This window comes from Microtus oregoni, unplaced genomic scaffold (genome assembly GCF_018167655.1).
Source record: "Microtus oregoni isolate MIOR12 unplaced genomic scaffold, Mior012 000012F_ref0000307, whole genome shotgun sequence".
NCBI classification, from domain to species: domain Eukaryota; kingdom Metazoa; phylum Chordata; class Mammalia; order Rodentia; family Cricetidae; genus Microtus; species Microtus oregoni.
The window spans coordinates 8,170,359-8,197,822 of record NW_024543071.1 but is presented as its reverse complement, the minus strand read 5'-3'; the positions used below and the strand labels follow the sequence as shown (position 1 = coordinate 8,197,822).

Sequence of the window (27,464 nt, the reverse complement as noted above, 5' to 3'; positions counted from 1 at the left end):
CCTTGGCTGCCCTGGAACTTGCTTTGTAGACCAGACTGGCCTCAAATCCAGAGATGCCTGCCTCTGTCTCCCGAGTGTTGGGATTAAAGGTGTGCACCGCCACCACCTGGCTGACATTTTTTTTCATTTATTTTTGTTATGCTATACATCTTTCTCTGCTCCCCCTCTTCTACCCTCTCCTGTGACCCCCATACTCCCAATTTACTCAGGAGACCTTGTCTTTTTCTCCTTCCTATGTAGATTTATGTATGTCTCTTTAAGAGTCCTTTTGTTGTCTGGGTTCTCGAGCTGACATGTATATTTTTTTACGTAAATTAACCCATTTATTTAGTTGGCTGTGCACTATTGAGTAGGCTTGGGTATCAAATTGTAACACTTTTACTGGTGTTTCAGTTCCTTCAGTTTTCTGATGGCAGACTTCACTGTAACGGCAGAAGTCGTGTTGTAGGTCCAGGCCCCGCCAGCCACTGTTTTCATGCAGGAACCACAGTGCCACATGCCGACGGCTCGTCTCTTCATCTTGGTCTTGCCACAGAAGGAGCACGTGTACTTGGCATGCTGGCTGATTTCAATTTTCTTCACCATTTTCCGGAGGGAGGCACCATAGCGGGTCCCATATTTCCCGACGATCCCGACCTTCTTGGTGCGTTTAGCCATGTCGCCGGAACCTAAGCCAAGCACGGAGAGCCTGACATGTATTTTTTAAAGACGATTTGGCTGTGTTTTGAGAGTAGCCCACAGCAAGCAAGTGTGGCTGCGGGGAGACTGCTGAAGAGGCCGATTCAGAGAACTAGGTGAGGAATTATCAGGTAGAAGGAGTGAGATTGGGTTGGATTCTGGGTGTGTATATATTTTTGTTCATTTTACATACCAACTATAGTTCCCTCTTTCTCCTCTCCTCCCATCTTCCCTCCCCCACAACGATTCTGGGTATATTTTAAAGGTAGCACGAACAAAATTTTAAAACTAGCTTGTGGGGTATAAATGAGAGAGAAGAATCAAGCTTGATCCTGAAGTTTGAAGGAGGAAGGGTGACAACAGGCCCCTGATAGAGAGCATTCTGGCAGACAGGACTCATTAGCAGTTTGGAAGCTGCTGTGAGTGGAGGTCCCTGCCTAGCTATAGACTGAGTGTAAGTTTGGTTCCTATGTCCTTTTTTTTTTTTTTAGATTACATACTCACTGGGTGGTATGTAATCACCTTTAATCCCAGCATTTGGGAGGTAGAGGCAGGTGGATCTCAGTGAGTTCAAGGCCAGCCTGGTCTATAGAGTGAGTTCCAGGACAGCCAGGACTATTCCACCAAGAAACCCCGTCTCAGAAAAAACAAAAACAAAACAAAACAAAAAACCAGAATACATACTTAATCCCTTTAGTGACCAGAAGAAAAATTTTGCTGTAGTAAGGGCTTGAAATGACATTTAGTACCCAAGGATATCTTTAAAATTAAAGACAAAGAAATCATTGTTATTCTCAATTAAGGATGATTATGATTGCAAATGGAGTAGCCTCGCTGTTTCTCAGTTAACATGGTTAAAAATAGGAACAGTTATCATTATGACCCAGTAGTTCTGATAGCTATACACTCAAAAATAACACAAACATGTTTCCACAAAAATAAATGTACAGCAGCGTTCATAGAAGCATTACTCATCATAGTCAAAAAGTGGTAGCGGAGCATACATCTAACAATTGAGAAGCAGATAAGTAAGGGCAGTATATCGCCACAGTAGAACGCTAATTGGTCATAAAATAGAGTGGTGTATACGTGTAAGATGAAACACTGTTTATCGTAAGATAAAATGAAGTAGCGAGACAGACAAACCTATGCAAAAGAAGAAGCAGGCACCGAAAGACACGTGCTCTATGGGTCCACTTACAAGACGAATTCTGGTGCAGAGGAAGGTGAAGGAGTGAGTGTGGTACATACCAGGCTTCCTTTAGAGTGATGAGGTTTGGAACTATATAGTGGTGAGGGTTGCAATGTCGTGATTGTATTCAAAAGTCACTGAAATAGACAGTTTGAAAGAACAAACTCAATGCTACCTGGGTTATACCTCAGTATATAAGAAAGTATCAGGAAAATGTATTGCATGCCTTCATATGCCCATAAAGAACAACTAACAATTGTTGTGACCCTTATTTCTGAAAAAGCACTGCTCTCCCAGGAAAATGTTGGATGAAACAAAAATTGTCACATCCAACCTGGTTTTGCTTATTTTGCTTAAAGAAGTTAAGTTCATTCAAATAGAAATCAAGAGGTGTTCTTGGGAAGTCATGAGTGAATCTCTTTAATGCCCGTGTTCTAGGGATGAGCTAGTTGAGCAGTAGCAGGCTCTATGGTTATCAGTTCTGTGGGTTTTGGGGAGCAGAGCCAGCTTATAAATAAGTTTGTGAGGTCTTAGATTGATAAAGATGATCTATGTTTTCCATACTGTAATTAAAGAATACGGAGCACTCAATTTACAGTATTTCTGGCAAGCGCACGATGATATTTAGCTACTGAAAAATGTCACCATTGAAGATTTACCTGTTTAGAAAGTACATGAAATGATTCTTTAATTTGCTATGTACCATCTATCTTAATAGTTTAATTTTTATTATTACCAACACTACTACAACTGCAACCACCACTACAGTTTTGGGGTCTTTCCAGGTGTCTTGTAGTCCCTAGGATGGCCTCCCAACTTATTGAGTTGAGCATGGCCTTGATTTTCAGATTCTTCTGCACCTAGATTATAGAGGTGTGTTGTCATCCTCGGCGAGTACTCTACTGCTGAGCTACATCTCAGAACTACCTCCCCTTTTTGAGACAGGATCTCACTGTGTAGCCTGGGGTGGCCACATTCTCAGTCCCCCTGTGTCCTAATTTCCCATATATTGGGATTATATTTGTATGCCACCATGCCATTTAGTGGTTTTTCTTTTCTTTTTTTTTTTTTTTTGGCCAAAATGTAATTCATATAACATAAAATGAACTCCTTAAATTTTAGAAAAAATATCTTGATTAGAATTAAATTTTTTAGAAGGATATGTTCTTTGATGGCTATGACTCCGCCGCCAACTTGAGAACCATGCCAAGACTATAAAGGAAGTGCACCCAGGCAAGGTGGCTCACTCCTGTCATCCTCGTACTTGAGAATTATGCCATGCCAAGACTATAAAGGAAGTGCACCCAGGCAAGGTGGCTCACTCCTGTCATCCTCGTACTTGAGAATTATGCCATGCCAAGACTATAAAGGAAGTGCACCCAGGCAAGGTGGCTCACTCCTGTCATCCTCGTACTTGAGAATTATGCCATGCCAAGACTATAAAGGAAGTGCACCCAGGCAAGATGGCTCACTCCTGTCATCCTCGTACTTGAGATGCTGAGGCAGGGGGACTGCCACAAGTTACAGGCTGTGTGACTGCATTCTGAGTTCCAGGTGAGCCTATGCTACAGCGTCATATCCAAATAAAGGAAAGAGGGAAAAGGAATGGCAGGTGGAGAAGGGCTGCTTATCCTGCTGAGGAGAAACTGTTCAGGGAGGACATGGCATTCAATTTAAATCTGATAGGTCCCTTAGGATTCTCGCTCTACGGAGAAAGGTGAATTGTCAGCCAAGGCAGTGGGATCCCAAAGCCACATGAAACTTCGGGTGGGTGTGTGGGGGAGAGGGACAATGAGGTTGAGAGCACTCTGGTATCGAGGGCTTTGGGTGGTGGTATTTTAGGAACTTTAGACTTTACTCTAATAACCTGTTTTTGTTGGTGAAAACCATAATTGGATGTGTCAGATTGGTGTGACGATGTCGTGGCAGTGAAGGGAACGGGTGCTGGTAGAGTTGAGTTTAGAAGCATTTAGACGTGAGCAGTGAACTGAAGCCATGACTTTGGGGTTAGAAAGGAGTGCTAAACTGTTTATTTTCACCCCAACTCATATTGAAACTGATCTTTAATGGGGTACTGTTTTCAGGTGGAGCTTTTGGATAAGTCCACAAGAATAGGATTAATGCCGTACAAAAGGAACCCCAGGGACATTGGCCTTCCTGCATGGGGTGTAGTGGTTAAAGCTGTGAGCAGAAATTTGGCCCTCACCAAACACCAGATAGCTCAACTTCTGGGTTTTGATTTATCCAGCCTTTAGAACTCCGAGAAATAAAAATCTACAAACATCTTTTCTGTGGTGTTGCATAGATTTTGAAGAAAGAAATTCATGTAACTTGCTAAAGATCCCTGTAGATAGAAAGTTAATGATTTTACCCCATTTTCACTTCTCTTGACTTGTGATAGAGAAAAGATAGCAGCTGTCCTACTGGGAATTAGGTAGATTGAACAAGTTTTGACGATATTTTCCTTCTGGTACATAGTTTAGAAACGGACTATTAATCTGTGTGACTACTTTTCAGCTCTTCCTTCCCGACAGTCTTTGAACTTGTTCTCGTTTGTGCATTTAGAAATAGATGAACAGTCATTTTGCTAAGGAGTAATCTTTTTGTTTCCAAATGAACCTGCACCCCCATGTTAGGCTTTTGTGTTTCATTTTAGACTTTTGGGAAGTGGAATAATAAAAAGGAAATAATTGAGGCGTTAGGTGTTGCAGTGTGCCATGTCTGTCACGTCAGAACTGTAGGAAGTCATTGTGTCCTTTGGAAGGTTTTCTTTGATTGCAGTTAGTGGTTCCTCTTAAAAGTTTAGAAGTAAACAGATGGTGACACACAGAAGCAGCTAACTAGAAAAGACAAAAGTCACATGCAGAATCTTTTTTTTTTTTGTTTTGTAAATTCAATGGAGGCTCTAACCCAATAAAATGACATGATTTACATAGTGAAACAATTAGTATAAGGTTTGGTTCCTTTGATGTTTCTAATAGCTTTGTTATAGGTTGGGCATTTTTAATGTATTTCTTTATACTAAGACATATAAAGAACATTGTGATTTTACAACTGTGGAAAAACTACTGAGTTTCACAAAATTAACTTGTAAATTATTTTCAAAAGTTTTAAGTATTAAATAATGTTGTGGGGGTGGGAGCTGGAGAGATGGCTCAATGGTTAAGAGCACTTGCAGAAGGCCTGAATCCAATTCTTGGCACTCACATGGCCCTAAGAACCACCTGTTATTTCAGTTCCAAGGAGTCTGATGCCCTGTTCTGGCCATAGGCACTACACATGTGATGCTTAGACTTACATACATAATATAAATCTTAAAGTTTGAAATAACTTGTTTATCCAAAAACATCCTTCATAAAACTTAAAATATTTTTTTTAAAGATTTATTTATTATGTATACAACATTCTGTCTCAATGTATGCCCAGGCGCCAGATCTCAGTACAGATGGTTGTGAGCCACCATGTGGTTGCTGGGAATTGAACTCAAGACCTCTGGAAGAGCAGTCAGTGCTCTTAACCTCTGAGCCATCTCTCCAGCCCAAACTTAAAATATTTTATGAGCATAAAATATAATGAAAATAAGTCAGAAGTATAAAAGGTACCCCAACTGTTTCCAAAACAAGATTTAAGTTTGATTTAAACTTAGTATTTTAACCAAACGTTTGTAAAATCAATTTCATTTTAGAGTATTTAAAATTACTCTTTAGTAAGAACTAGGGAGTGAAGTCTGTAAGGCACAGATGTTAAACCAGTGAAAAGTCCTCACCAATGACTCCAGTACCCTGTACATTATTCTAAACCAGTGAAAAGTCCTCACCAATGACTCCAGTACCCTGTACATTATTCTAAAACAGTGAAAAGTCCTCACCAATGACTCCAGTACCCTGTACATTATTCTAAAACAGTGAAAAGTCCTCACCAAGTGACTCCAGTACCCTTTGTACATTATTCTCGAGATATTTTCCTTTAAGGTTTCTGTCTGAATCAAAACTTTTCTGGCTTCAACCTGTCGAATATATTGCTCCTTAAGAAGCAAATCTAGCTGGGCAGTGGTGGCACACGTCTTTAATCCCAGCACTCGGGAGGTAGAAGAGCTAGTTCCAGGACAGGCTCCAAAGCTACAGCAAAACCCTGTCTGGAAGAATCAAAAAAAGGAAGGAAGGAAGGAAGGAAGGAAGGAAGGAAGGAAGGAAGGAAGGAAATCTACAGGAAGGCCCGCCTTTATCTCTTTCTACTGAAACCCTCTCTCCCTCCCCCTCCCTCTCAAGGCAGAGGGTATTGGAGGTGAGGGTTTCGTTGTAGTTACTTTGCACTCATACTCTAAATCATACCCAGTATTTGGTGGATTAAAAAAGTTTTAGCCAGCGGTGGTGGCACAAACCTTTAATCTCAGCACTCAAGAGGAAGAGGCTGGTGGATCTCTGTGAGTTCAAGGCCAGCCTGGTCTATGAAGTGAGTTCCAGGACAGCCAGGACTGCTACATAGAGAAACACTGTCTCAAAAGAACAAACAAAAAGAAAGTTTAAGGTCTATGTTTTGCAGCATTAATTATGTTTAATCTTCAAGTGTCTAGTGTTGAGGCAGGAGCACAGAATCTCTGGCCATTATTTTAGAGCGAGGACTCCTGGGCCCTCCACCCCAGTGGGCAGACACTTGGTAGAGGGAAGGGAGTTTGAGAATTAAGGAGGGGAGGGATCTGCAGAGGGTGCTGGCCAGTTGATGGTCACCTCTATGTCTCGCTTTCTGGACTTGAGAGTCTCTTTGTCTGCTAAAGGTTTACCTTTTACTTGGGGTTTATAGCAACAGGAGCAAGACTTCTTTGAAACGTTCAGAGTTGGGGAAAGGGAAGTAAGGAACAGGAGTGTCTAGAGTCCCAGGGCTCTCTCTCCTCTTCGGAAGCACAGGCAGAGGACTCAGTGATTATGAAGTGACCTTGGCGCCCTGCGGCACACTGCTGGAAGTCCTTTGCAGTTCCTTGCTCTTGCTGTATTGAGAAGGGAACCCCTTGGTGCAGTTCTGAGCTGGGGGCTTACTCTACCATTGACCTTCCCTAGAGCAGGGTTTGTGCCACGCAAGACTCAGTTGCTTGGGCTTAGAGGTTCCTTTTCAAGAAATAGTATCTAGCTTTTTCTTCAGCTTTTAAGTCTTTCATTGAATTGGATAATTGTGTGTGTGTGTGTGTGTGTGTGTGTATCTGGAATTTGTCATGAACTTTCTTGTTTTCTTAACAAAAAGCCATGCTGATCTTCTGTGTATTGTTCCAATTTAGTATACTCACCACTGAAGCAAGTCATGTATATGGTAAATGTTTCTGACATGTTTAGGAACATTATATTGAAAATTCAAAATTCAAACTGGGTGAATTTGGCTGCCTTGACTTTTTTTTTTTTGTAAGGAACGTATTTAAATGAGAAACAGTTCCACTCCTCCAAAGCAAAGGAAATGTTTTAGGTCATTTGTTTGAGTGAAATAGATTATAGAACTTTTGACCCCAATTTTCCATTATTTTCTGCTAAGTGAGCTATTACATAAGACACAGTAAAGAAAGAAATCTGTCATGTTAGAAATGTTAGAGTTTTAAAGTCTAGTTTTGTGATTAAGCTTATTTATCAGAGAGAATTTTAGCTACTAAAATGTATTTTGAGGCTTGAGAGATGGCTCAGTATGTGACGTGCATTCTCTATAAGCACGGACACAGACCTTGGTCCCTGTGTTTTCAGATGGGGTCTCACTCTGCAGCTCAGACTGGTCTAGAGCCTGCTTCAGCTTCCCAAGTGTTGCCATGACAGGCGGGAGCCCTCACATGTATCTAAAAGGACCGCTGTTGACATTAGATTTGATTTCCATTGCTGCTGGCCTTCAGCAAGCTAGACATCTATGAGCCTTCCCATCGTCTTCAAATGGAGACCTGGGATCAAGAAAGCCTCTCCCTTTGCTTGGAAGGTGGCATGAATGTGACGTGTGAAGTATAAGTATAGTAACATAGTTGACCAATAAATGTATTGACCAAATGTTTCCTGCTTGCTATGCATAATTCTACTGAGGAAGGAAGGAGGAGGAAGCAAGCATGAAATGAATGTAGTGTATGTAAGAATATTGGCCCGTTCCTAAGCTGACTGCCAGTCAGTAGTTGTAAGCTGTAAGTTTTGTGGTTGAGGTAGGGTTTTTTTGTTTTTATTTTTTATTTGTTTGTTTGAGACAGGTTCTCACTGAGTAGCTTTGGCTGGCCTGGCATTTATTATGTGAACCATAGAGCTTTGCCTATGTCCCAAGTGCTAGGGTTAAAGGTGTGCACCACCGTACCTGGCAGTATTGAGATTTTAAGTCAGTATTATTAAAGGACAGGCTCAGAAAGAAATGATGTAAAATTGTTCATATTCTGTTTTGCATATAGTAAGACACTGATTTTAATTTAATTTCAATGCATTTATCCCGTTAGCCAATAGAATTTGTTTGCTGCTAAATTTGTTTCAAATGCTTAAGACAAAAAGCATCAGTTTTCAAAACTTCATTTTTTTTTTCTTAAATAAGATACAAGTCCATTGTATTCTACTCTTTGTGAAGTTTTTGTCGGAGGGACTGTTGTGTTTGGCACAGTGTGTTTTCCTTTAGGTTAGTTTACAGAGTAGCAGATTGTTCTGATGACTCTCAGTGTAGAAATTTGAATGGAGGAAAACTTTTCTAAAAGAGAAAAACAGTCTCTTGGTGACATTGGATTAGCATTAATTTACTGTTTTGCTTTCTGTAGACTTTTAACGTCAGCTCACATTTTTAGACAGAATGGTGACTTTTTATGACTTTAGCTGTATGATGTGTTCAGAATTTGTTTAACGGGTAGGGTATTTTTAGTCACTTATATTTATGACTTGTCTTGCACCTTGGAAATTTTATTTAAAAATCCAAAATATTGAAATGTGGGTAAGAGAGTTCCAAGTATTGTTGAATCAGATATGAACTCTTCAAAACCTTTGCCCTCACCAGTGTGTAGACCTCATCTCTGGTATTGTTCCTGATGATCAGTCATGCTTGATAATCCAGTTGTTTTCCAACAACATCTGATTATACTTTACAAACTTTGAACACATTCTTGAATTGAAGACAAGCAGGCCGTGTGAACAGTTTTCTTTGCTGATGGAAAGCTGTCTGCATTTTGGTTGAGCTTTAACATACGTAGCGTAACTAAGGTAGAGCATCCAAATGTATGGGGTGGGGTACCGTTGAACTTTGTAGATGTTTCCTGCAATTATTGTACTTCATTTTCCAAAGCATTTCAATGAAGTTCCTTAAGGAGGGCTTCTTTCTAACAGTGTACCTTTGCACTAAGGGTGAACCTAATTGGAGGAACGTGCTCCACCAGTGAGCAGCTAAAACTAGCATTGAGTGATGTGATCAACATCCCTTCCTCAGTCTGCAGTTCTGGCAGCTTTTGGGTGTAAAGTCTTTCCATGACAGTACTCAGGTAGTTGGGTCTTGTGACGACATAAAGAGATCTGTGAAATGATTATAAATTGCCAGAAGTGGCCTGACTGGAGCTTACAGATGGGAGAGAGTCTTTGGAGTGGGCTCATGCTTGCTGCCAAATTGCAGTGCTCTCCTGTCCAAATGCAGCCACTAGCCACATCCGTGTGACTGTTGGACATGCAATGTTGTAAAGTACACAGTAGATTTTTAAAGACTGATTATAGAAAAGGAATGTAAAATACCTTAATTTTAAAATATTGATTATTTGTTGAAGTGAACTTTTGGTGTTTCTTTGAAATTAATACATTTTATTAAAATTAATACATTTATGCAATGTTTAATACATTAAAATTGAACTTGTAATCCCAGTGCTGGGGTAGGAAGTGCAGTGATGGAGACTGTTCCCCAGGTCTCATCAGTCAGCCCATCTAGGCAAAGCAGTAAATCTCAGGTTCAATTAGAGACTGCCTCAAAAATGAATAAATAGGGAAGTAAGAGACCCCATTGAGGAAAAATATCCTGACATTAACCTCTTGCCTCAGCATGTACCTGAGTGGGCAGGCAAGCCTGCACACAGGTTACAGAGTGCACCCCCAAGCCCCCTTACAAATTAAGTGATTGCTTTTAACTTTTTTTTTTTTGGATGGGACTCTCACAGATTACCCTTGACCTCATGATGATGGCGCCTGCCTCACAATGGCTTGGATTATAAGTATACATCACTACCGCTGCTTTTGTTGTTTGCTTTCTAATGTATCTACTAGAAGGTTAGAAGCATGCATACGCCTCTGTGGCTCACATCTATTTCTTTTGAACTGTGCCGCCATAAAGGAAAGAGTCCATGCTGTGCTCCTTACAAATGGGAGCTGGAGAGATGTGGGAAGTGTGGGCTCAGGATTTTCAGGCTTGCAGAGTATTCCAGCCGACATGTTTGGCCATCTTGTATAACAAGTGCTCTTTTGGGGACTGTTACCAACATACAGCTACTACATCTCTGTTCTGTAACCTTCCCAGGATAAGGTTCAAAACAGGAAATGATTGTTCCACTCAGATGGGTTCTTGCTGCTGACCAGCCTTCTTGAAGACAGGTGACAAAAATGAATTTATTCTGTTCTTTGAGCACTTTTCATATAGGTATATTACATAAAATCTTCAATCCTAGTGTTCTCTGATCCAATATTATGTTCTATGTATTATATTTTTAATTTTCTATATGGTTTGGTATGAAACATGGTGCAATAGGTAAAGGAATGAAAATATCATTGCCAAATGATATGGGCTGGTCACCACTTAGGGTCATTAACTTATTTTCCTCCAGGCCACCCTCTACCCCTGCTTGTTACCTGGTGAGTGGCTCAAATGTTAATGATTTGTTAATGTTTTCATGTTAAAAATTCAAAGAAAATTGTATATGTTACCTTGCACAACATGTTTTGAAGTAGTATTACACAGCGGCTAAATTGACTGTTTACATGTGCCTTACCTATTTTATATACTTAGTCCTTGTGGCAAGAACACCTCAGATGTTTTCAAGAGGGGCTTGAGGTTACCGACAGCCTTGAGAGCAGGGTGCAGCATCAGAAGCTGTGCGAGAACGTCCTTCTCACCATGGGATCCATCCCTGAAAGTTCTTCAGGGGACTCTGCTACATCCAGCAATATCAAGTCCTGGACTCCAGAGACCAACCACACAAGGAAGGGCCTTTTATAGACAGAATGTAGGAGTGAAACAATGGGATAAAATAAGCGTATTGAGCTGGATAAGCCTTGTGTAATACTAGGTCATCTCTAAATGGCCAGGTCCCTGACACTGTTGTGCTAAGAATGAGCAGACGGAAATGTCAGCGTGCTGGTATGTTAGCTGCTGAGTTAGAATCACTATGATTATGCTCTGAGTGCTGAGCAGGACTGGATGCTGCGTTTGCTCAACCCCTGCTTTCTATACTGAGGTTCAAGTCTGTGTTGCTGACTTTGGAAAGATAAGAGAAAAGGAAAAACAGAGATATTAAAAACGTAAAACGAGAGCAATGGTGATGATGTCTGTGCAAGTTCCAATAGTGGAACACAGCCAGGCATAGTGCCGTACACCTGCAGTGTGGCTTGAGTGGCCAACGCAGGAGGATTTTGAGTGTTCAAGGCCTGCATGGGTTTCAGAGTGAGTTTGAGGGAAGAGAGAGAGATGGGGAGGCACAAAGTGCAAAGCATAATATTACACTGTATATGTAATAACATTATAATATATAGAGCTATGTAAGCCATGATTATTGTTATTTCAGAAAAGAAACTGATGTATTAAAAACAGCATTTCTGACTAGGTAGAGTGGTTTTCTAAGTCTTCTAGTATCCTAACTGTAGCTTTAGGAAATTGTAGAATATGAGATTATCAGGTTCTGTAATTGTCTTCCCTATTCATCCTTTCCTTCCTGACTGAGATTATGGCAAACTTAAACACACTTTGTTCATACTCATATGCTATACATGTTGGTATTGTTCTTATATCACTTATTATTTATCTGACGTATCGTCTACCTGAAATTTTGTTCAGAGGAAAGGAACATGCACCAAAGAACATTCCCATTATGATTAAGAGAAGTGAGAGTTAAACTGAACGGCCAACTTAAATAGGGCTAATTTGGCTTCCATCCCTAGGCTTTATAAAAGAGACAGTGGCCGCCTTGTGGGTGAGGGGAATGTGAACCTAATGACTTAATTCAGTCATTCATCCCTGTAGCCCCTTTACAACTTGATTTTTTTCTGGTAGGTCAATTACATGTTTGTATGCATGATGTTTCTCTGAGTGAAAACCCCTGTTGAATGGCTATTATTGAAGGAAAGATTTCAATATATTCATAGTAATAATAAGCTTGGTTTTCATTTCTGGGTGACTCATGATCTTCAGCTTCTAACCAAGTTAGTGAAGGGTTGCTATAACTACCAGATGGCAGGCTTTCCCAATCCAGTGTTAGGTGCCAACAGACTAATAACAGAATAGACGTATGCAGAGTTAAAGCACAGTATTGGAGTATTATTGAAACTGCTCATCTAGTTTAAGCTGCAAATTTAAAGAAGATACATTCAATACATTTGTGTTATGATATAACTATTTAGTTTTCAGGACAGTCTTAGAATGCATCTTTAGTGTGTATTCTATGTAAAATGCTGTGTGTGTAAGGAGTATTTGCCAAGTACTGATCAAAATTTACTTGGGATCCATCCAGCTGGCAGATCAGATGGGCTCATTTCTGGAGAATAGGATTCATGGTGGAAGCAGTGTTCTTGCAATGTAATTACTTTAAAATTAGTTTGTTTATAATTAAAAATTCTCAAATGCTATATTAAAAGATACACAGTGCAAACATGAAATATCTAGCAGAAATACTTCATGCTCATGTTGTCTTCTTACTGCTAAGCTTACAGAAGAAGATAGGAAAATAAATTATGTACTATTCTCAGGTGCTTTTAATTTCTACATTGAGTTCCTAGGATGATAGCTTGCTTCTATATAGGACTCTACAAACAAGAAAGATGCTGAAGTGCAGATGGCTTAGCCTACTAAATAGTACAAGTTGCTGTGTCTGTGTGGAGAAAGTTGTAGTCATGTTAAGGTGAGCAGGTGGTTGGTACAAGTGAAAAAGCCCGCAGATGAGGACTGGAACTTAAGAATTATTGTGGACCATTTTATGTCTTGGTGAGCTTTACGTAAGTATAGTAATACACCACCTCTTCACTCTTTATGTCCAGCGGGTCATTTCCCATTGTATGTTCTTACCTCATTAGTTTTAAGATTCCTCATCAAAGTAGTTCCAAGCATGTTAGGAGCTACTTTCTTGCACCTTCTCTAAAAGGTTCACAGTGCACCTTAACATAGCAAAGAAGTGCTGCTGATGGGCAGACCTCTTTGTTAGAATGCAGTGTTTTCTCCAGCATCTCCAGTAAAATCAGTCTCTGTGGTAGAGCTCGTGGTCTTGGAACATGTGTTGGAGAAGCAGTGCTATTCAAGTTACAGGTTTGCACAGTTAGGGTTTATTGTGCTTACTTTGTTCCGTGAAAATTCACACAAAACATGTAGTTATTGCATTAGTATTTCTAAGACCATTTTACATACAAATATTTATTTTCTGTGAAATATTTCTACAGGGAGTGCTCTTGAATTACTATTGACATATCCTTATTTGGAAGTATTTTGATGCTTTTTATAAATGTAGTTGTTCTTTTTTTTTTTTGGATTTATTTATTATGTATACAACATTCTGCCTCGATGTATGCCCGCACACCAAAGGAGGGCGACAGATCTCAGTACATATGGTTGTGAGCCACCATGTGGTTGCTGGGAATTGAACTCAGGACCTCTGGAAGAGCAGCCAGTGCTCTTAACCTCTGAGCCATCTCTCCAGCCCGTGTAGTTGTTCTTTTACTTAAAAATACCATTTACTTCTGATCATTTTCTTATACTAATTTATAAAATTATGTGTATCAAATGATAAATTAAAATATAGTTATTTTAAACTTAATGATTACATTAAGACATGTCAATGATATTTAAAGTAGACTATTTTATTTTGAATTGAAAGGAGAATTGAAGATTTCAGTGTTCCAGAATACTGCTTTATAATCAGTTGTATTAAGTGAGGTTTTGAAGTTCATCCTATACAAAAACTTAAAATGATATTCAAATTAGAGATATGTAGATACACATGTATATATTATACACACACACATATATGCATGCATACACAAACACACATACACCAAAGCTTAGTATTTAGGGTCATTGAGTATGTACTTTAAAAATTTTAAGCAACATTTTGCTTTACATGAATTTCTTAAAAATGGTATATGAGGGTTTTTGTTGGTTGGTTGGTTGGTTTTAATTTAATAGCTAAATGTGGATCCTGAGTCATTTCAGGGTTGGAACTTATGCCTTTTTGTGAGTAATAGAAAATCCTAAGTATAGATAAGCTAAATTGAAACCAATGTATAAATTAAGTAAATGAAACAAAGACGCTTAACTTACTGTATGTCATGTTTTGAGATGTGTGGTTTATAGCCAACTTCCTACCCCAAAGAAATCATTTTCTTTTCATTATCCACCATACCAAATACTGAGATGGTGTCTTAAATTCATTGTATTTAGGAAATTGTGTGTGTGTAACTTTGGCTTATGTTGTGGAATATTACTTAAACTATGTAAAGATGTGTTACATTTGTTTATGCTGTATTTGTTTAATTACGTTAAAATGTGTTGCATTTGTTTGACCTTGCCTGCCTCAGACACCCAATTGTTCTAAAAAAAAGCTGAATGTCCAGTAGCTAGGCAGGAAAAGGACAGGAAGGGCTGAGAGGGAGAGAGAATAAATAGGAGGAGAAATCTAGGCTCTAGGGGAACCAGAGGAGAAGCCCAGGGCTAGAAGCCAGGCAGCCTCCAGCCATCCAGAGACTAGACGCAGTGAAAGTAAGATACACAGAAGGAAAGAAAAGTAAAAAGCCCCGAGGCAACAGGTAAATAAAGAGAAACAGGTTAAGTTAAAAGCTAGTCAGAAAAGAGCCTAAGCTAGGCCAAGCATTCAAAACTAAAATTAATAGTAACTCTTCATGTCATGATTTGGGAGCTGGTTGGTGGCCTAAAAAAAAAAAAAAAAAGCCAGGAGGTACAGACTTACATTTGCTGAATAACTGAAATTGGTGTTTTAATGCAAGGCCATACTTAGGACTAAGCCATCAGATGCTGGGTTGAACATTGAGGGTAGAAACATTTCTTACAGAGACATAAGGTGTTTTCTGTATATTATGGTGGAGATTTCTTTGTGAATTTTGCCATAGTTTTCTTTCTCCATGCCTGAACCAGAACTAAAGTAGTAGGTGATTATCCATACTGTTTAATTTGTTCAGTCCATCCATCTTTCCTCTCAGCAGCCCAAGCTGCTGTATCTTCACTAATACTGCCGGCATCCTGTATCCCCAACCCCACCCATCAGCAGTCTATGTTTTTAGGTAATTGTAGGTTATAAGCCAGCTTGCTTGCTGGCCATTTGTAGATATCTTGACAGCTGTCTGTTTAGATCTGGTACCCCCTTTTGTTTAGCCAAATTATTTTCTTTGTGCTGTTCTTTATGAATTCTGCATATTCAGTCCTGTCAATACTAACTTTCAAATCTCTCTCTCCGTCTCTCTCTGTCTCTCTGTGTCTCTGTCTCCAAGTTTCCTCCTTACACAGACCTGTTTTCCTTATTGTGCCAGAGCTCTTAGTGTGCTCATTTTTGCTTTTGTTCCTGTGATTTTGTGTTTTACCTCCTTCCCTTTTATCTGTTACAAAGTCAAAAAGTGTTTTTCTTGTTTTCTTGTAGTAGTTTCATAGTTTCCAGTCTTAGAGTCTTTAATCTGTTTTTAGTTGATTGTTTTATTTTTTTAAAGTGGTGTAGCAGGGTTTGAGGTACCTTCCTTTTGCAGGTGAAAGATGTGGCCTCTCTTCCCTTGGAGTATTGAAGGATGAGAGAGGATGGGATCCATAGATCGGTCGGTCAGTCTGTCTTTCTTTCCTTTCTCCTACTTTCCTTTCCTTTCCTTCCGTCCGTCCATCCCTCCCTCCCTCCCTTCCTTCCGTCTATAATCCTGCGCATACACTATCTCTTCTGTCATATGCTGCCCGTGATGGTAAGGTGTGAAAAAGGACTGCCCAGAGTGTGAGTAGTGGAGAATAGAGTCACCAGGGCCATCTTTGAACTTTCTAACCTCAGATGTTGATGCTGTCAGTGATGGCTAATCTTCAGTGTCAGCCTGATTGAACTTTGAGTCACAATGGAAACGTGCCTCTGAAGTGTGTCTCTGAAGGTGTTTCTATAAAAGTTTAGTTGAGGAGGGAGTACCCACCCTGGTCAGCATCATCCTTGGGGCTAGGCTCTCAGACTAGATAAAAGAAGCGTGCTTTGAGCAGGATTTTATCTTTCTCTGCTTCGTGACTGTGGACACAGTGTGACCGCTTGCCATGCCTTTCCCACATGACACACCTCCAGTAAGCTCAGATAGTCCCCTCTCCTTCAGTAGCTTTTGTCAAGTATGTAGTCACAGAAATGAGGAATGTAGTCAGTATACTTCCTTTAAGCAAACCTAGGGAAATTAATTTTTTTCTATAGATATCCAAATTCTGTCTTATTAAAAAAAAGCATGTTAGATATTGCTACCCTGAATGAGGTAGGTGAGCATATATAGAGTATTTAGTGGGATTATGTAAAACTTTGTAATTTTTTATGCAGCATCTTAGCATGCAGCTCTAGCTGGCTTGGAGCTTGAAGTCACAAATCTGTCTTTTGCTTTCTAAGTACTGGGATTAAAGGGGTGCACCTCCACTTCCAGCTTGATAGTGTAAAGCTTTTGTCAAGATGAAAAGGTAGTTTAATGGGCTAGTTTACCTGAAACATGAGTGAACAAATGGACACTGTGAGGATCACAAGGCACACATGTAGTAGACTCCGTTAGTTTATGTGTGGTTGTACAGTAGCACAGTGACTGTATGGTTATCACCTATTGTAAGTACTACTTAATTCCTTATCTAACTATGCACTGTCCTATTATAACATAAAGCAGATAATAGATTTATAACAAAGATTATGCCACAGATATTTATATGCCATGTTCTTTTGACTATATTCTGTATGAAATGGAAAGGCATTGAAAGATTTATAGGAAATGGAGAGATGTGGTCAGGTTTGTGTTTTTAATATCTTATTTTGGCAGTGATATTGAGAGTAACTGGAGAGGTATAAGGTTGAGGTAAAAAGATTACTGTAGTATTCCAGAGAGACAGAATTAAGGCATGAAATAAATCAGTAGTTTCTAAGAATGGGGAAGGGAAAGCTTGCTTAAGAGGAAAAATAATAAAGTCAGAAGAACATGGGAGGTGAAGGTTAGGTTGAAGGTCAAGTTGAAGTCCTGGTTCAGGCGTGGAGAAGAAAACTAGGGCAAAACTTCGTACTTCTCTCAGTCCCTCTCTCCCACCCTCCTTCCCGCTTCCCTGCCGGCCTGTCTTCCCACCTCTCACCTGTGGATAGTAGGAGTTGAGTTGTTTAGCACTTGAAGGTCAAGACACTGGGGCAGGAGTGGGAACTCTTATGGCAGGAGAGGTGGTGGCAGACAGGTGAGGCTCTTCAAGGTGAGTGTGCAAAAGGACACTAAGGACAGAACTTGAACACGTACCTTTAAAACCACAACCCAGACAGTGCTTCATGAAGGTCCGTTTCATCTACAGCCCTGACTGAGTCACAGAAACGAAATCCGTTCCTAAGCCTGTGCGTCTTTGTCTATAGAATGGAAGTAGGGCATCCATTTTCTGCTGGACTAATTTCACATAGGTTATTCATGTGCATGGCACGTTTCCACAGATGCCCTCATGATTGTGGGTAGTTCCTGCTGCTCTAGCACTCTGTTGTATAAGAAAACCCACAAACGAGTGTTGTTGTTTTATCATATACCTCCAAAAGCGGTCGCCTCACAAATAAGTACTTAATAAGCAACAAATTACCACCAGTACTGCCAACCTGAGAGGCGTGTGCCAGTGAGAGCATCATGTGAACTTTTAAAAATTCTTTGACAATTTTATGCTTGTGTATAATGGATTAGTAATTTTCACTCCATATTCCTCTCTCCTCCATCCCCCACCAGATGAAACCCTTCTTCCTAAGTCTCCCACTTATGTCTTCTTTTTATGTATGACCCACTGAATTTATTAGAATTGTTTGCATGGTGGTGGTGGTGGTGGTGCATGTCTTTAATCCCAGCACTCGAGAGGCGGAGGCAGGTGGATTTCTGTGAGTTTGAGGCCAGCCTGGGCTATAAGAGCAAGTTCCAGGACAGCTAGGGCTACACAGAGAAACCCTGTCTATAGAAACTAACTTTGGGGGGGGAGGGTGTACTACTAGAACAAGGGCAGCGTATCAGTGACTGCACCAGCAAGAAACTGACACCTCCTTTAGCAACCATTAACTGCAAATCATCCTGTGGGCAAGGGTGGAGCCTAGTGGGCCCCTCCCCAGTCTTGATAGCCAGTCTTGGGAATAGTATCACACCTGCAATGAGTTCAAGCTTGACAGCTATCCCATGTCTTCTATTTCTCATTCTTCCTTGCCCCTCTTCTGTATTATTATTCCCTGGGTCTTAGAGAGGGTGATAGCAACGCCCCCCTTGGGGCTAGTACCCCATGGTCAAGTACTCACAGTTGTGCTTTCTCTTCACCTAACTTCTCTAATTCTTGAGACTACAGATACCCTTTGAGAATTGATGAGAACTATGGATGCTCCTCAGGAAAGTTCATGGGTCATGTTTCCTCTCTTTGAGAGAATTCAAGTTGAATTTTCTCAAGTCTATCCATGGAATTTGGGGGCTCCAATGGACCCTCTATAAAGAAATTCCTTTTTCTCACCAGTGGTTACAAAAGTCTACAGTTCCAGCCCTTGGAAGGCTAGGTAGAAAATTGATGAGTTCAAAGATGGCCTGGCCTATCCAGCAAGACCTTTTCTCAAAAATATTGAAAGCACAGGGCTGGAGAGATGATGGTCAGAGCTCTGGCTGCTTTCCAGAGAACTAAGGCTTGACTGTCAGCACCCACATGGTAGCTCACAAGCACCCGTGACTCTAGTTCCAGGGGACCCAGTTCTTGCTTCTGGCCTCTCCAAGCACCAGATACACATGTAGAACATAGTCATGCATGTAGGCAGAATACTCACACACATAAAATAAAATAAACTAAAAAATAAATCTTTGTAAATACTGAAAAGAAAACCTTGCATATTGGTAGGTCCACTTCTCTTAAAACTTTATCACTTTCTTTGTTGCAAAAGAAGTTTTTGAAATAGACTAACTTGATTATCATAAGTGAGGAATCTAACTAGGAGGTAGTTGTCTGCTCTGAGCAATTATTTCAAGAGAGAAACTTCCCATGTGCACACATCAGGAAAAGTTTTCATTGGTTTTGATATAATCTGAGTAATGATAAAATGCATATTTTCTACGTTGAAGCTTTGACAAACATTTATGTGGATGTTCACGTGTGCTGTGGAGGTGGTGGAGACTCTCAGCGGTCTTCCCACACACACACTGTCTGAGGAACAGGAGCTGAACTCTGGAGGTTGGGTTAGGTGGCAAGTGTCTTTAAATGGCTGAGTCATCTTGATGCCCCCTACTGGAGTTTTAATGGATTACTTTATAATTTGCTTTTTGTGAATTATTTATTTTTGCGTTTCTGCTACTCAGCAAATTGTATACACTAGGCCAATAATGATTAATCTGGATTCACTGGTCAATAACATTGACTTTGAAAAACTCATTTTCAGAGTATAAGTATATAGAGCAAACAGCAGTTTTGTTTTTTGAGCAATTTTGTCATTGTGTAGCCTGGCTGGCCTGGAAAAGGCCACTCTTTTCTAGTGTACACTGGGTATTTTCCACACATAGCTAATAGCAAAAGCATAAAAATCTAATGAATGAATAAATTGATGTTTTATCAATCCCGAGAACAATTCCAGAGGTGATACAGACACACTGGATAGTAAAGAAATGACTTGATGGCTGGAAAGGTCTTAGGCCCCTCTGGAGATAGGGTTGGTAGAGAAATTGGAGTAGAAAAGGAGGAAGAACTTCCTTAGAGCTTCAAGAAGCCATTGTTGAAATGAGTACAGAAACAATTATGTTGTAAATATATTATAAATATTGTAAATAGATAACATTCGGTTGACTCAAGGTGTTAATAATGAGGCCTTTAAAATTTGTTCTGAAATGGGCAAAACAAAGCATATGGAATAACTGAAGAGGAAGAATAGTGCTTTTAGTTTTGTTAGTGACTAAAAACAGCTTCCTAGTAGTGTAATAAATATAAACCAGATGGCTGAGAGCATTAAGATCATAGCAGAAGAGGGAAAAATAGCCCTGGCAATTTACCATAGTGATCTTCCTACATTTTTTTTTTTTTTTTGCATTTAGCTCAACAATGAAAAGAATGGTTTTGATTCACTTTCTGGTCTCTGCATGGCTACAGTGTAGATACATTCCTTTTTGTGGCAGATGGTAGCAAAGTCGCTTTTCAGTTTTTAGTGAGCATTTTTGTATAGCATATGTTTGGTTATTACTATTAGAATTGTCTGTCTGGATTCTACAAGGTCATGTAGGTGTTAAATTTTGTGTCTACATTTCTAGAAACCGTCCATTAGAATGTAGTGCATGCACTCTCCTACCTGACTTTCTTTATGTATAAAGTTAAAATAACAAAATTCGTAGCATACTGTTGTCCTAGTCAGTGTTCTGTTGGTGTGAAAAGGCACCATGACCATGGCACCTCTGATGAAAGGGAGCATTTAATTGGGGCTTGCTTACAGTGTCGGGGGGGTTAGTCCTTTATCATCATGGCAGGCAGCATGGCAGTACACAGGCAGACTTGGTGTTGAAAAAGTAGCTGAGAGTTCTACATCCAGATCCTCAGGCAACAAGAAGAGAGAGACACTGGACCTAACTTGCTTGGGCTTTTGAAACCTCAGGCACACTTTCTCCAACAAGGCCACACCTACCCCAACAAGGTTGCACCTCCCAACCCTTCTCAAGTAGGACCACTCCCTGATGAGTAAGTGTTCACATATATGAGCCTATAGGGGCCGTTCTTACTCAAACCTCCACAACTATGTACTAAGATTATTGCTCTTAATCAATACACCAAGAAAAAAATGAGTGAAATAACCCAGAACAGAGATGTTAAACGAAGCCTTAATTCTGATGTATGTGTTTTCAGAAGTTTGACTGTCATATGAGGCAGTCTGTCAGTATTTCTCAGGTAGTTAAATACTTCTATCTCTTGCTTCATCACTACATTTATAAGGATTTACGTGTTATGTCCAAAAAACAGCCACATTGCATGTACAAAGATATGCGTTTTAACAGTTGGTACTGGGACTCGGCTGGCTGTGAAGGAAAGCCAGCTTCCTGGTGAACTCTGTTAGAAGTACTTGGCACAGCTTTACAGCATTTGGCATCTGGTAGGTGCCCAGTGATGTCAGCCGTTATTATAATGCTGCTCAAATCTTCTCTTGACTGACATGCTGTCAAACTGAAAAATATTCCAGCATGAGAAATAACTGTGCTGATGAAACATCCATGCAGCTGTTTTCACAACATTTGACTGAACTGTTAACTTTTTACCCAGGTGTTCTGACTTATGTTGTGTAAGCATAGAATATGGTAGTAAATTAAGGCCTTCCATGAACTGCTCAGCTGCTTATCACTAGAATCCTTAATTCAAAAATATTGAATGTTAATTTTAAAAATATTAAGTGTTGGGGCTGGGGAGATGGCTAAATAGAGAAGAGCACTGGCTGCTCTTCCAGAGGACCCAAGTTCAATTCCCAGCACCCACATGATAGCTCACAACCTTCTATAACTCCAGTTCCAGGAGATCTGATGCTCTCATATAAACATACATGGAGACAAAACACCTCCATGTATGAAGGTGAAATAAAAATAAATATTTAAAAAAAGAAAAAATACTGAATTTTATATTTCCTGAATATTCAAAATACACATATTTTGGACTAAGGACAAGAACTGTATTTGGCAGAGTTGATGGAGAGAAACGCTCCTGGATTTCACAGACTAAGTTATTAGAGGGTTGGTATTTCCTAAGGTTAAAAAACATTCATGAACTTTACATTGTTAGTAATTATTTTTCCATGAGTCTTCATATTATTTAACTTAGAAACACACAGATTAAAAAAAAAAATTAAAGGTAGATTTATCAGAGAAGCAGGCCTCAAAAGCCTAGGTTTTTGTCCTAACTGTTATTTCCTAGCTTGATGTTCCCCTATCCATAAATGGTCTTAGTCTATGAAAATGCTGCTATAATTATACAAAGTTGACTTGAACATAAAATGAAATAATGGCTATGAAAGTCGTTGTAAACTGAAGGGTTCCATGCAGATAGAAGGAGCCATGTAATCCTTTGTTAATTTAGACTTTCTTTGTACTGTATGTTGTATTTTGTTAGATGACATAAAAGTCCATCATGTCAATTTTTTTTTAAAGAAAGAAACAGTGATGGTCAAAGTGGAATTAATTGTAAGTCCATGATAACCACTTTGTAAAATGTAATAAGAACTAAGGGTGCAAACTGATATATAACAATAGCAGTAGCATAAGTATGAGTTTATAACCTAATGGTTATTTAAATGAGAAAAGTCCTACCCACCTTTGTTTATGTGAGATAAGATCTCTCTATGTAGACTAGGCTGGCCTCAAACTCGGATCATGTGCCTCTGCTTCCCAAGTGTTGGGACTGAAGGTGTTGCGCTGTGCAAGCAGATTCTTATACATGACCACAATTCTAAGTGTTATTAATGAGATGACTGGCTGCATCACGGCCACCCTTCCTCAGGGTCAAAGTTTAGGGAGGCCTTAATACTCAAGCCAGCACGATTAACAAAGGGTTTGATGATCCACAAACATATATATCTTTATTTCTGTGAATAAATTGTATATGGGTTCTCACTTCTAATTTGTATGTGCAAAAATTTTGTTTCTGTATTGAATAGCGCAGCCTCCTGTGGTGCTTTGAGATGAACCTGACTTGAGGATAGAGAACGAAGAGGGAGGAGGACAGTGGTAGGGAGTCTCTGTAGGGGAGCAATCTCAGACTATATCCAAATGCAGAAGCTGTGGTTGATACTTTCTATCCTATCAACCACTAGGTACTAGGACCAGGGGAAGGTCTTACTGTTTCCATGGGTCTGAGGCACTGGCGTCCTTGGCATGACTGTACTCATGGTAGCAATATACATTCACTTGGGGCTTCATGCACTCCCCCAGAATGGTCTGTTTTCTAATAAGTTGGTTCCTTTATTGAACAGTTTTGGTCATGACTATTAATACTTAGAAAAAGCAGAAAAGTAAGAGTGAGAACCAGCTAAGATGGAAAATTCACAATACTGAAGATTAATATTAGGCATTAATGCTGCAATATTGAGGAGTAAGATAGGGCATTAATACTACATGGAGATGACTGCCCAGTTAAAACGAGTGCGCCCCACAGGGCGGTGGTAGTGCACGCCTTTTAATCCTAGCACTCAGAGGTGGAGGCCAGCCTGGTCTACAAAGCAAGTTTCAAGACGGCTGAGGCTACACAGAGAAACCCTGTCTTGAAAAAAAATAACAGCAAAAAAAAAAAAAAAAAAAAAAAAAAGCCCAAGCATCTCAGACAACAGTGGCTCTAAATTTTAGAAGTAAATGAATATTTTTCCTTACGCTTAAGGCAAAAATAGAGGTTTTTTTGTTTTTGTTTTTGTTTTTTTTTTTGCAAAAAATTTGGAATGGAACATGAAAAGGTAGTTTCATTATCATTAATTCACTCTGGCCAGGAGTTAACAGACCAGGAAACACATAAATCAGGTATTTTGGATCAACATGAGTAAAATTTCAAGAATGTGGAGTTTGAAACCTTTGGAACAATTTTCATTCCAAGATCCCAAACCCCAGCCTCTGTCAAATACAAGATGCTATTCTCTATGTAGCATGCCTTCCTCAGGGTCTTCACCATGTACCTAGAGCCATAAGAGAACTTTGTCTCTCTTAATTGGTTTTAGTCTTTTCAGGATTTTTTTTCAGACAGTGACCATCCTAGTGCAGAGATGGTGATCCTGTCTTGGTTCCTGTGGGCAGTGGTGTAAGAAAGCCCTGGGCCGCTGTTAACAATTTCCAGTCTTTCCCTCAAGAATTCCTTTGGTTGTTGGCACATTTGTTGATAGAGGTGGAGTGTGGAGTAGTGATTGCATTTATGAAATTTATGATAACATAGTCTTTCTTCATAGTCTCCGAACTCCCTTTTGCCCCTTCTGTAGCCCGCTCCATACTTTTCTAGTTGGGTATTCTGCAGCCGCCAATCTGTCTGCACGGAATGTATTGCATTGTTGGAATGGTTGCCAGTAATTTTCCTTAATAGCTGCTCCAAAAACTCTTTTTAAGAAGATGGAAGAATGCATTTTTACTAATGAAGAGATGTCTTTTTTTTTCTACCAGATCTTTAATCATTGGGTTCATAGATTAGATAAATATATTCACCAAACTCAGAAGACATGCCTTCATAACATGAATTGAATATATATAACATGTTTTAAAACTTGGAGTGTATTGTTTGATAACCGGTATGTTATAATGAAGACTCCTGACTGTCTTAGAGTTGGGGATTTTGTCGTTCTTTTCATTTGTTTGTTTGTTTGTATATGATGTTAACCTCTTTATTAGGTTGGTTTTTCTTAAAAGGAAAATTCATCTGTGTGATGGTGGTGAACAATTTTAATCTTAGTCAGGAGGAAGAAGCAGATGGAGCCTGGTCTACAGAGTGAGTTTTAGGACAGCCAGTACTACACAGAGAAACTCCTTTTAGGGGGAAAAAAAAATTAATACATGTGTCCTGTATTTGCAACATCCCCCAACTCTTGTGTTCCTTCTCACTCACTCCCCCACAAATTTAAGGCTTCTTTTTCTTTATTTTATTATATACATGTGAATAAATGTGTAAGTACAGCCTACTGAGTCCATTTAGTGCTAGCTGTCATTAGGTTGTTTTCTAAACTCTTTTCTAAGAACATGCTGTTGCCAATTACATTCTTTAGACTTGTAAATGAGGCAAAGTATTTAGAATATTCTCCTTGACAAAAAAAATACATACTAGAAACAGTATAATGAGTATCGCCATGCATGGGGTGTCTGTAGCCTATCTGAGATAAAAAGACCAAGAAAGAGCCTGGGGAAGCATTTGCAGGGCTGTCAGCAGCATCTGACAGGAGAAGGCTTAGCATGGAGGGAGCCAGATAAGCACAGGTTTTGTGCACCAGGGATGGCCTGTTTCCAGGTAACACATAGGATGTCAGACATAGGAACTCTTAAGAATTATGTTAATTTTATAGATTGTTTTACTTAAAGGAGGTATTTAATTAGAGCACACTCTTTTATAGAGGAAAGTTAGTTCTATTGCCTGTTGATTTACATAGCTTTTTAGGGACTAGAGAGATGGCTCAGCAGTTACGAGCCCTGACTATTCTTCCGAAGGACCAGGGCTTATTTCTTGTTTCCCAGCACCCACATGGTAACTCAACAATTGTCTGTAACTCCAGTTCCAGGGCATCTCACCCCCTCTTTTGGCCTCCTCTTGAATCAGGCACATCTGTGATACTCAGCAATACATGTAGGCAAACACCCACACACATACATTAATAATAATAAAATCAAATTGCTTTTTAAACACATCTATGGAAATACAGAAATTAAAGGAATGATTTTGCTTTATAAAAGACTTATTTTTTGTTTTTGTATTAATACTAACTACTTTGGGACTGAAAGCTTCCTAATGATTTAAGAAGAATTTTAAAATTACAGTTGTGTTTGCATGCATGTGCCCGTGGGCATGTGTGGGCACCTGTATGCCTCAGTGTGTGTTTGGGGGACAGAACGCAACTTGAAGTCTTCCTCTGCCATGTGGGCCCTAGGGAATAGACTGAAGTCTTTTAGTTTGGTGGTAAGCGCCTTTACCCACTGAACCACCTTACCAGCCGCTAACTATTTTTGCTTGCTTTCTTCCCGTTACAACAAAAGCATCTTAGCCAGGCGATGGTGGCGCACGTCTTTAATCCCAGTACTTGGGAGGCAGAGGCAGGCGGATCTCTGTGAGTTCGAGACCAGCCTGGTCTACAGAGCTAGTTCCAGGACAGGCTCCAAAGCCACAGAGAAACCCTGTTTAAAAAGTAGAAATCTGAAAACTTTTATGCGCTAATTTCCCTATTATGGAAGTACCCTTGTGTCATTCTTCTGAGTAACCCCAGATGCTCCAAGCAGGATGCAAAGAGGCAAGCTTGCTAGGTCCTCCCCAGAGACTGTTCTCCAGCTAGAGCAGGGGACAGCAGTAGTTGCTGCTGTGACTAGCAAGTGACTCACCAAAGCACTAAGAACAGTATTCTGTGTCAATGAACCTCCTCTCCTCCCGTCTGCGTGAGATCAGAAGAATGCAGAGGATGTTTTCGTTGTCTGTTTCCTAAAGTTGGGCACTATGCTCTGGGACTCGGCATCATTTTTCTTTTGCGTAGCCAGAAGCTTAAAAACTGGTGCCTGCTGTTAATTCTAGAACTTGGGAGGCAGATGCAGGCAGATGAATTTGAGGCTAATCTGGTGTGCAGGATGTGTTCCAGGACATCCAGGGCTACACAGAGAAACCCTGTCTTGAAAAACCAAAAAATTTAAAATAAATAAGTAAATAAAACTATGGTCTGTGTTCATCCCTAAGCTTCTCGTTTAAATGGTGACTACAGCAAGGGAAATTTTCTTTTTTTAAAGTTTGCTATCCACACTTTCATTCAAGTTTGGAAACTGCTCTGATAAGTAAAACAGTGAGCACATGAAAGAGAACAGCTCATTTCTAAGATCTGTGACGGCAGAGAGCTTGTTCCCCAGAATGCCTCCAACACAAAATGGTATTAGAGGCACTCCAAAGAAAACTGGCAAAATAAAGAAATATACTTACTAAAAATGTATAACATAAATAATGAACCATTTAAATTGTTTTTTAAAATCTGAACTAAAGCTTAAGTAGTGATGAAATTTTATATGCATGTGTAGAAAATTCGAACCTATATTTTAAAAAGTTACAGATTGGGCTGGAAATATGACTCATCTAGAGCACACAGGCCTACTCTTCCAGATATCTGGGTTCAATCCTGGTACCCACAGGGCAGCTCACAACTGTTTGTATCTCCACTTCTAGAGTATTCAAGGTCCTCTCTGGTCTGCACAGGTACCAGGCACACACAGCATACATGCAGACAAGCACCCATATATATTAAATAAATGTAAAATATATAGAGTTTAGTGTTTTAAAATATATAAAGGGAGTAGGTTGGCGATAAGAGAACAATTGGGGTTTTATCTGATTAAAAATATATACATGCATGAAATTATCAAAGACTTTTAAAACTACAGATAAAAATCCTTGCAGAATATAAAGGAGAATTAATGGTATTCCTTTTAAGAATTTTGGTACTTGAAGCTGGGCGGTGGTGGCACACGCCTTTAATCCCAGCACTCGGGAGGCAGAGGCAGGCGGATCTCTGTGAGTTCGAGGC

General features: G+C 39.7%; 2 protein-coding genes across 4 annotated transcripts in view; one reads left to right on the top strand and one right to left on the bottom strand.

Annotated features, from left to right (window-relative positions):
- Positions 1 to 27,464, top strand: part of Add3 (adducin 3) — a 110,897-nt gene that overhangs the window by 14,568 nt on the left and 68,865 nt on the right. The gene's annotated exons all lie outside the window — the stretch shown is intronic.
- Positions 379 to 667, bottom strand: LOC121453945 (60S ribosomal protein L37a-like). Its single transcript, XM_041661007.1, has one exon. It carries the CDS (start codon positions 655 to 657, stop codon positions 379 to 381), a length of 279 nt encoding a protein of 92 aa, XP_041516941.1. The 5' UTR covers positions 658 to 667.

Excerpts from the sequence above, each read along its gene's own strand:
- LOC121453945 (XM_041661007.1), bottom strand. The coding sequence starts at position 657 with ATGGCTAAACGCACCAAGAAGGTCGGGATCGTCGGGAAATATGGGACC.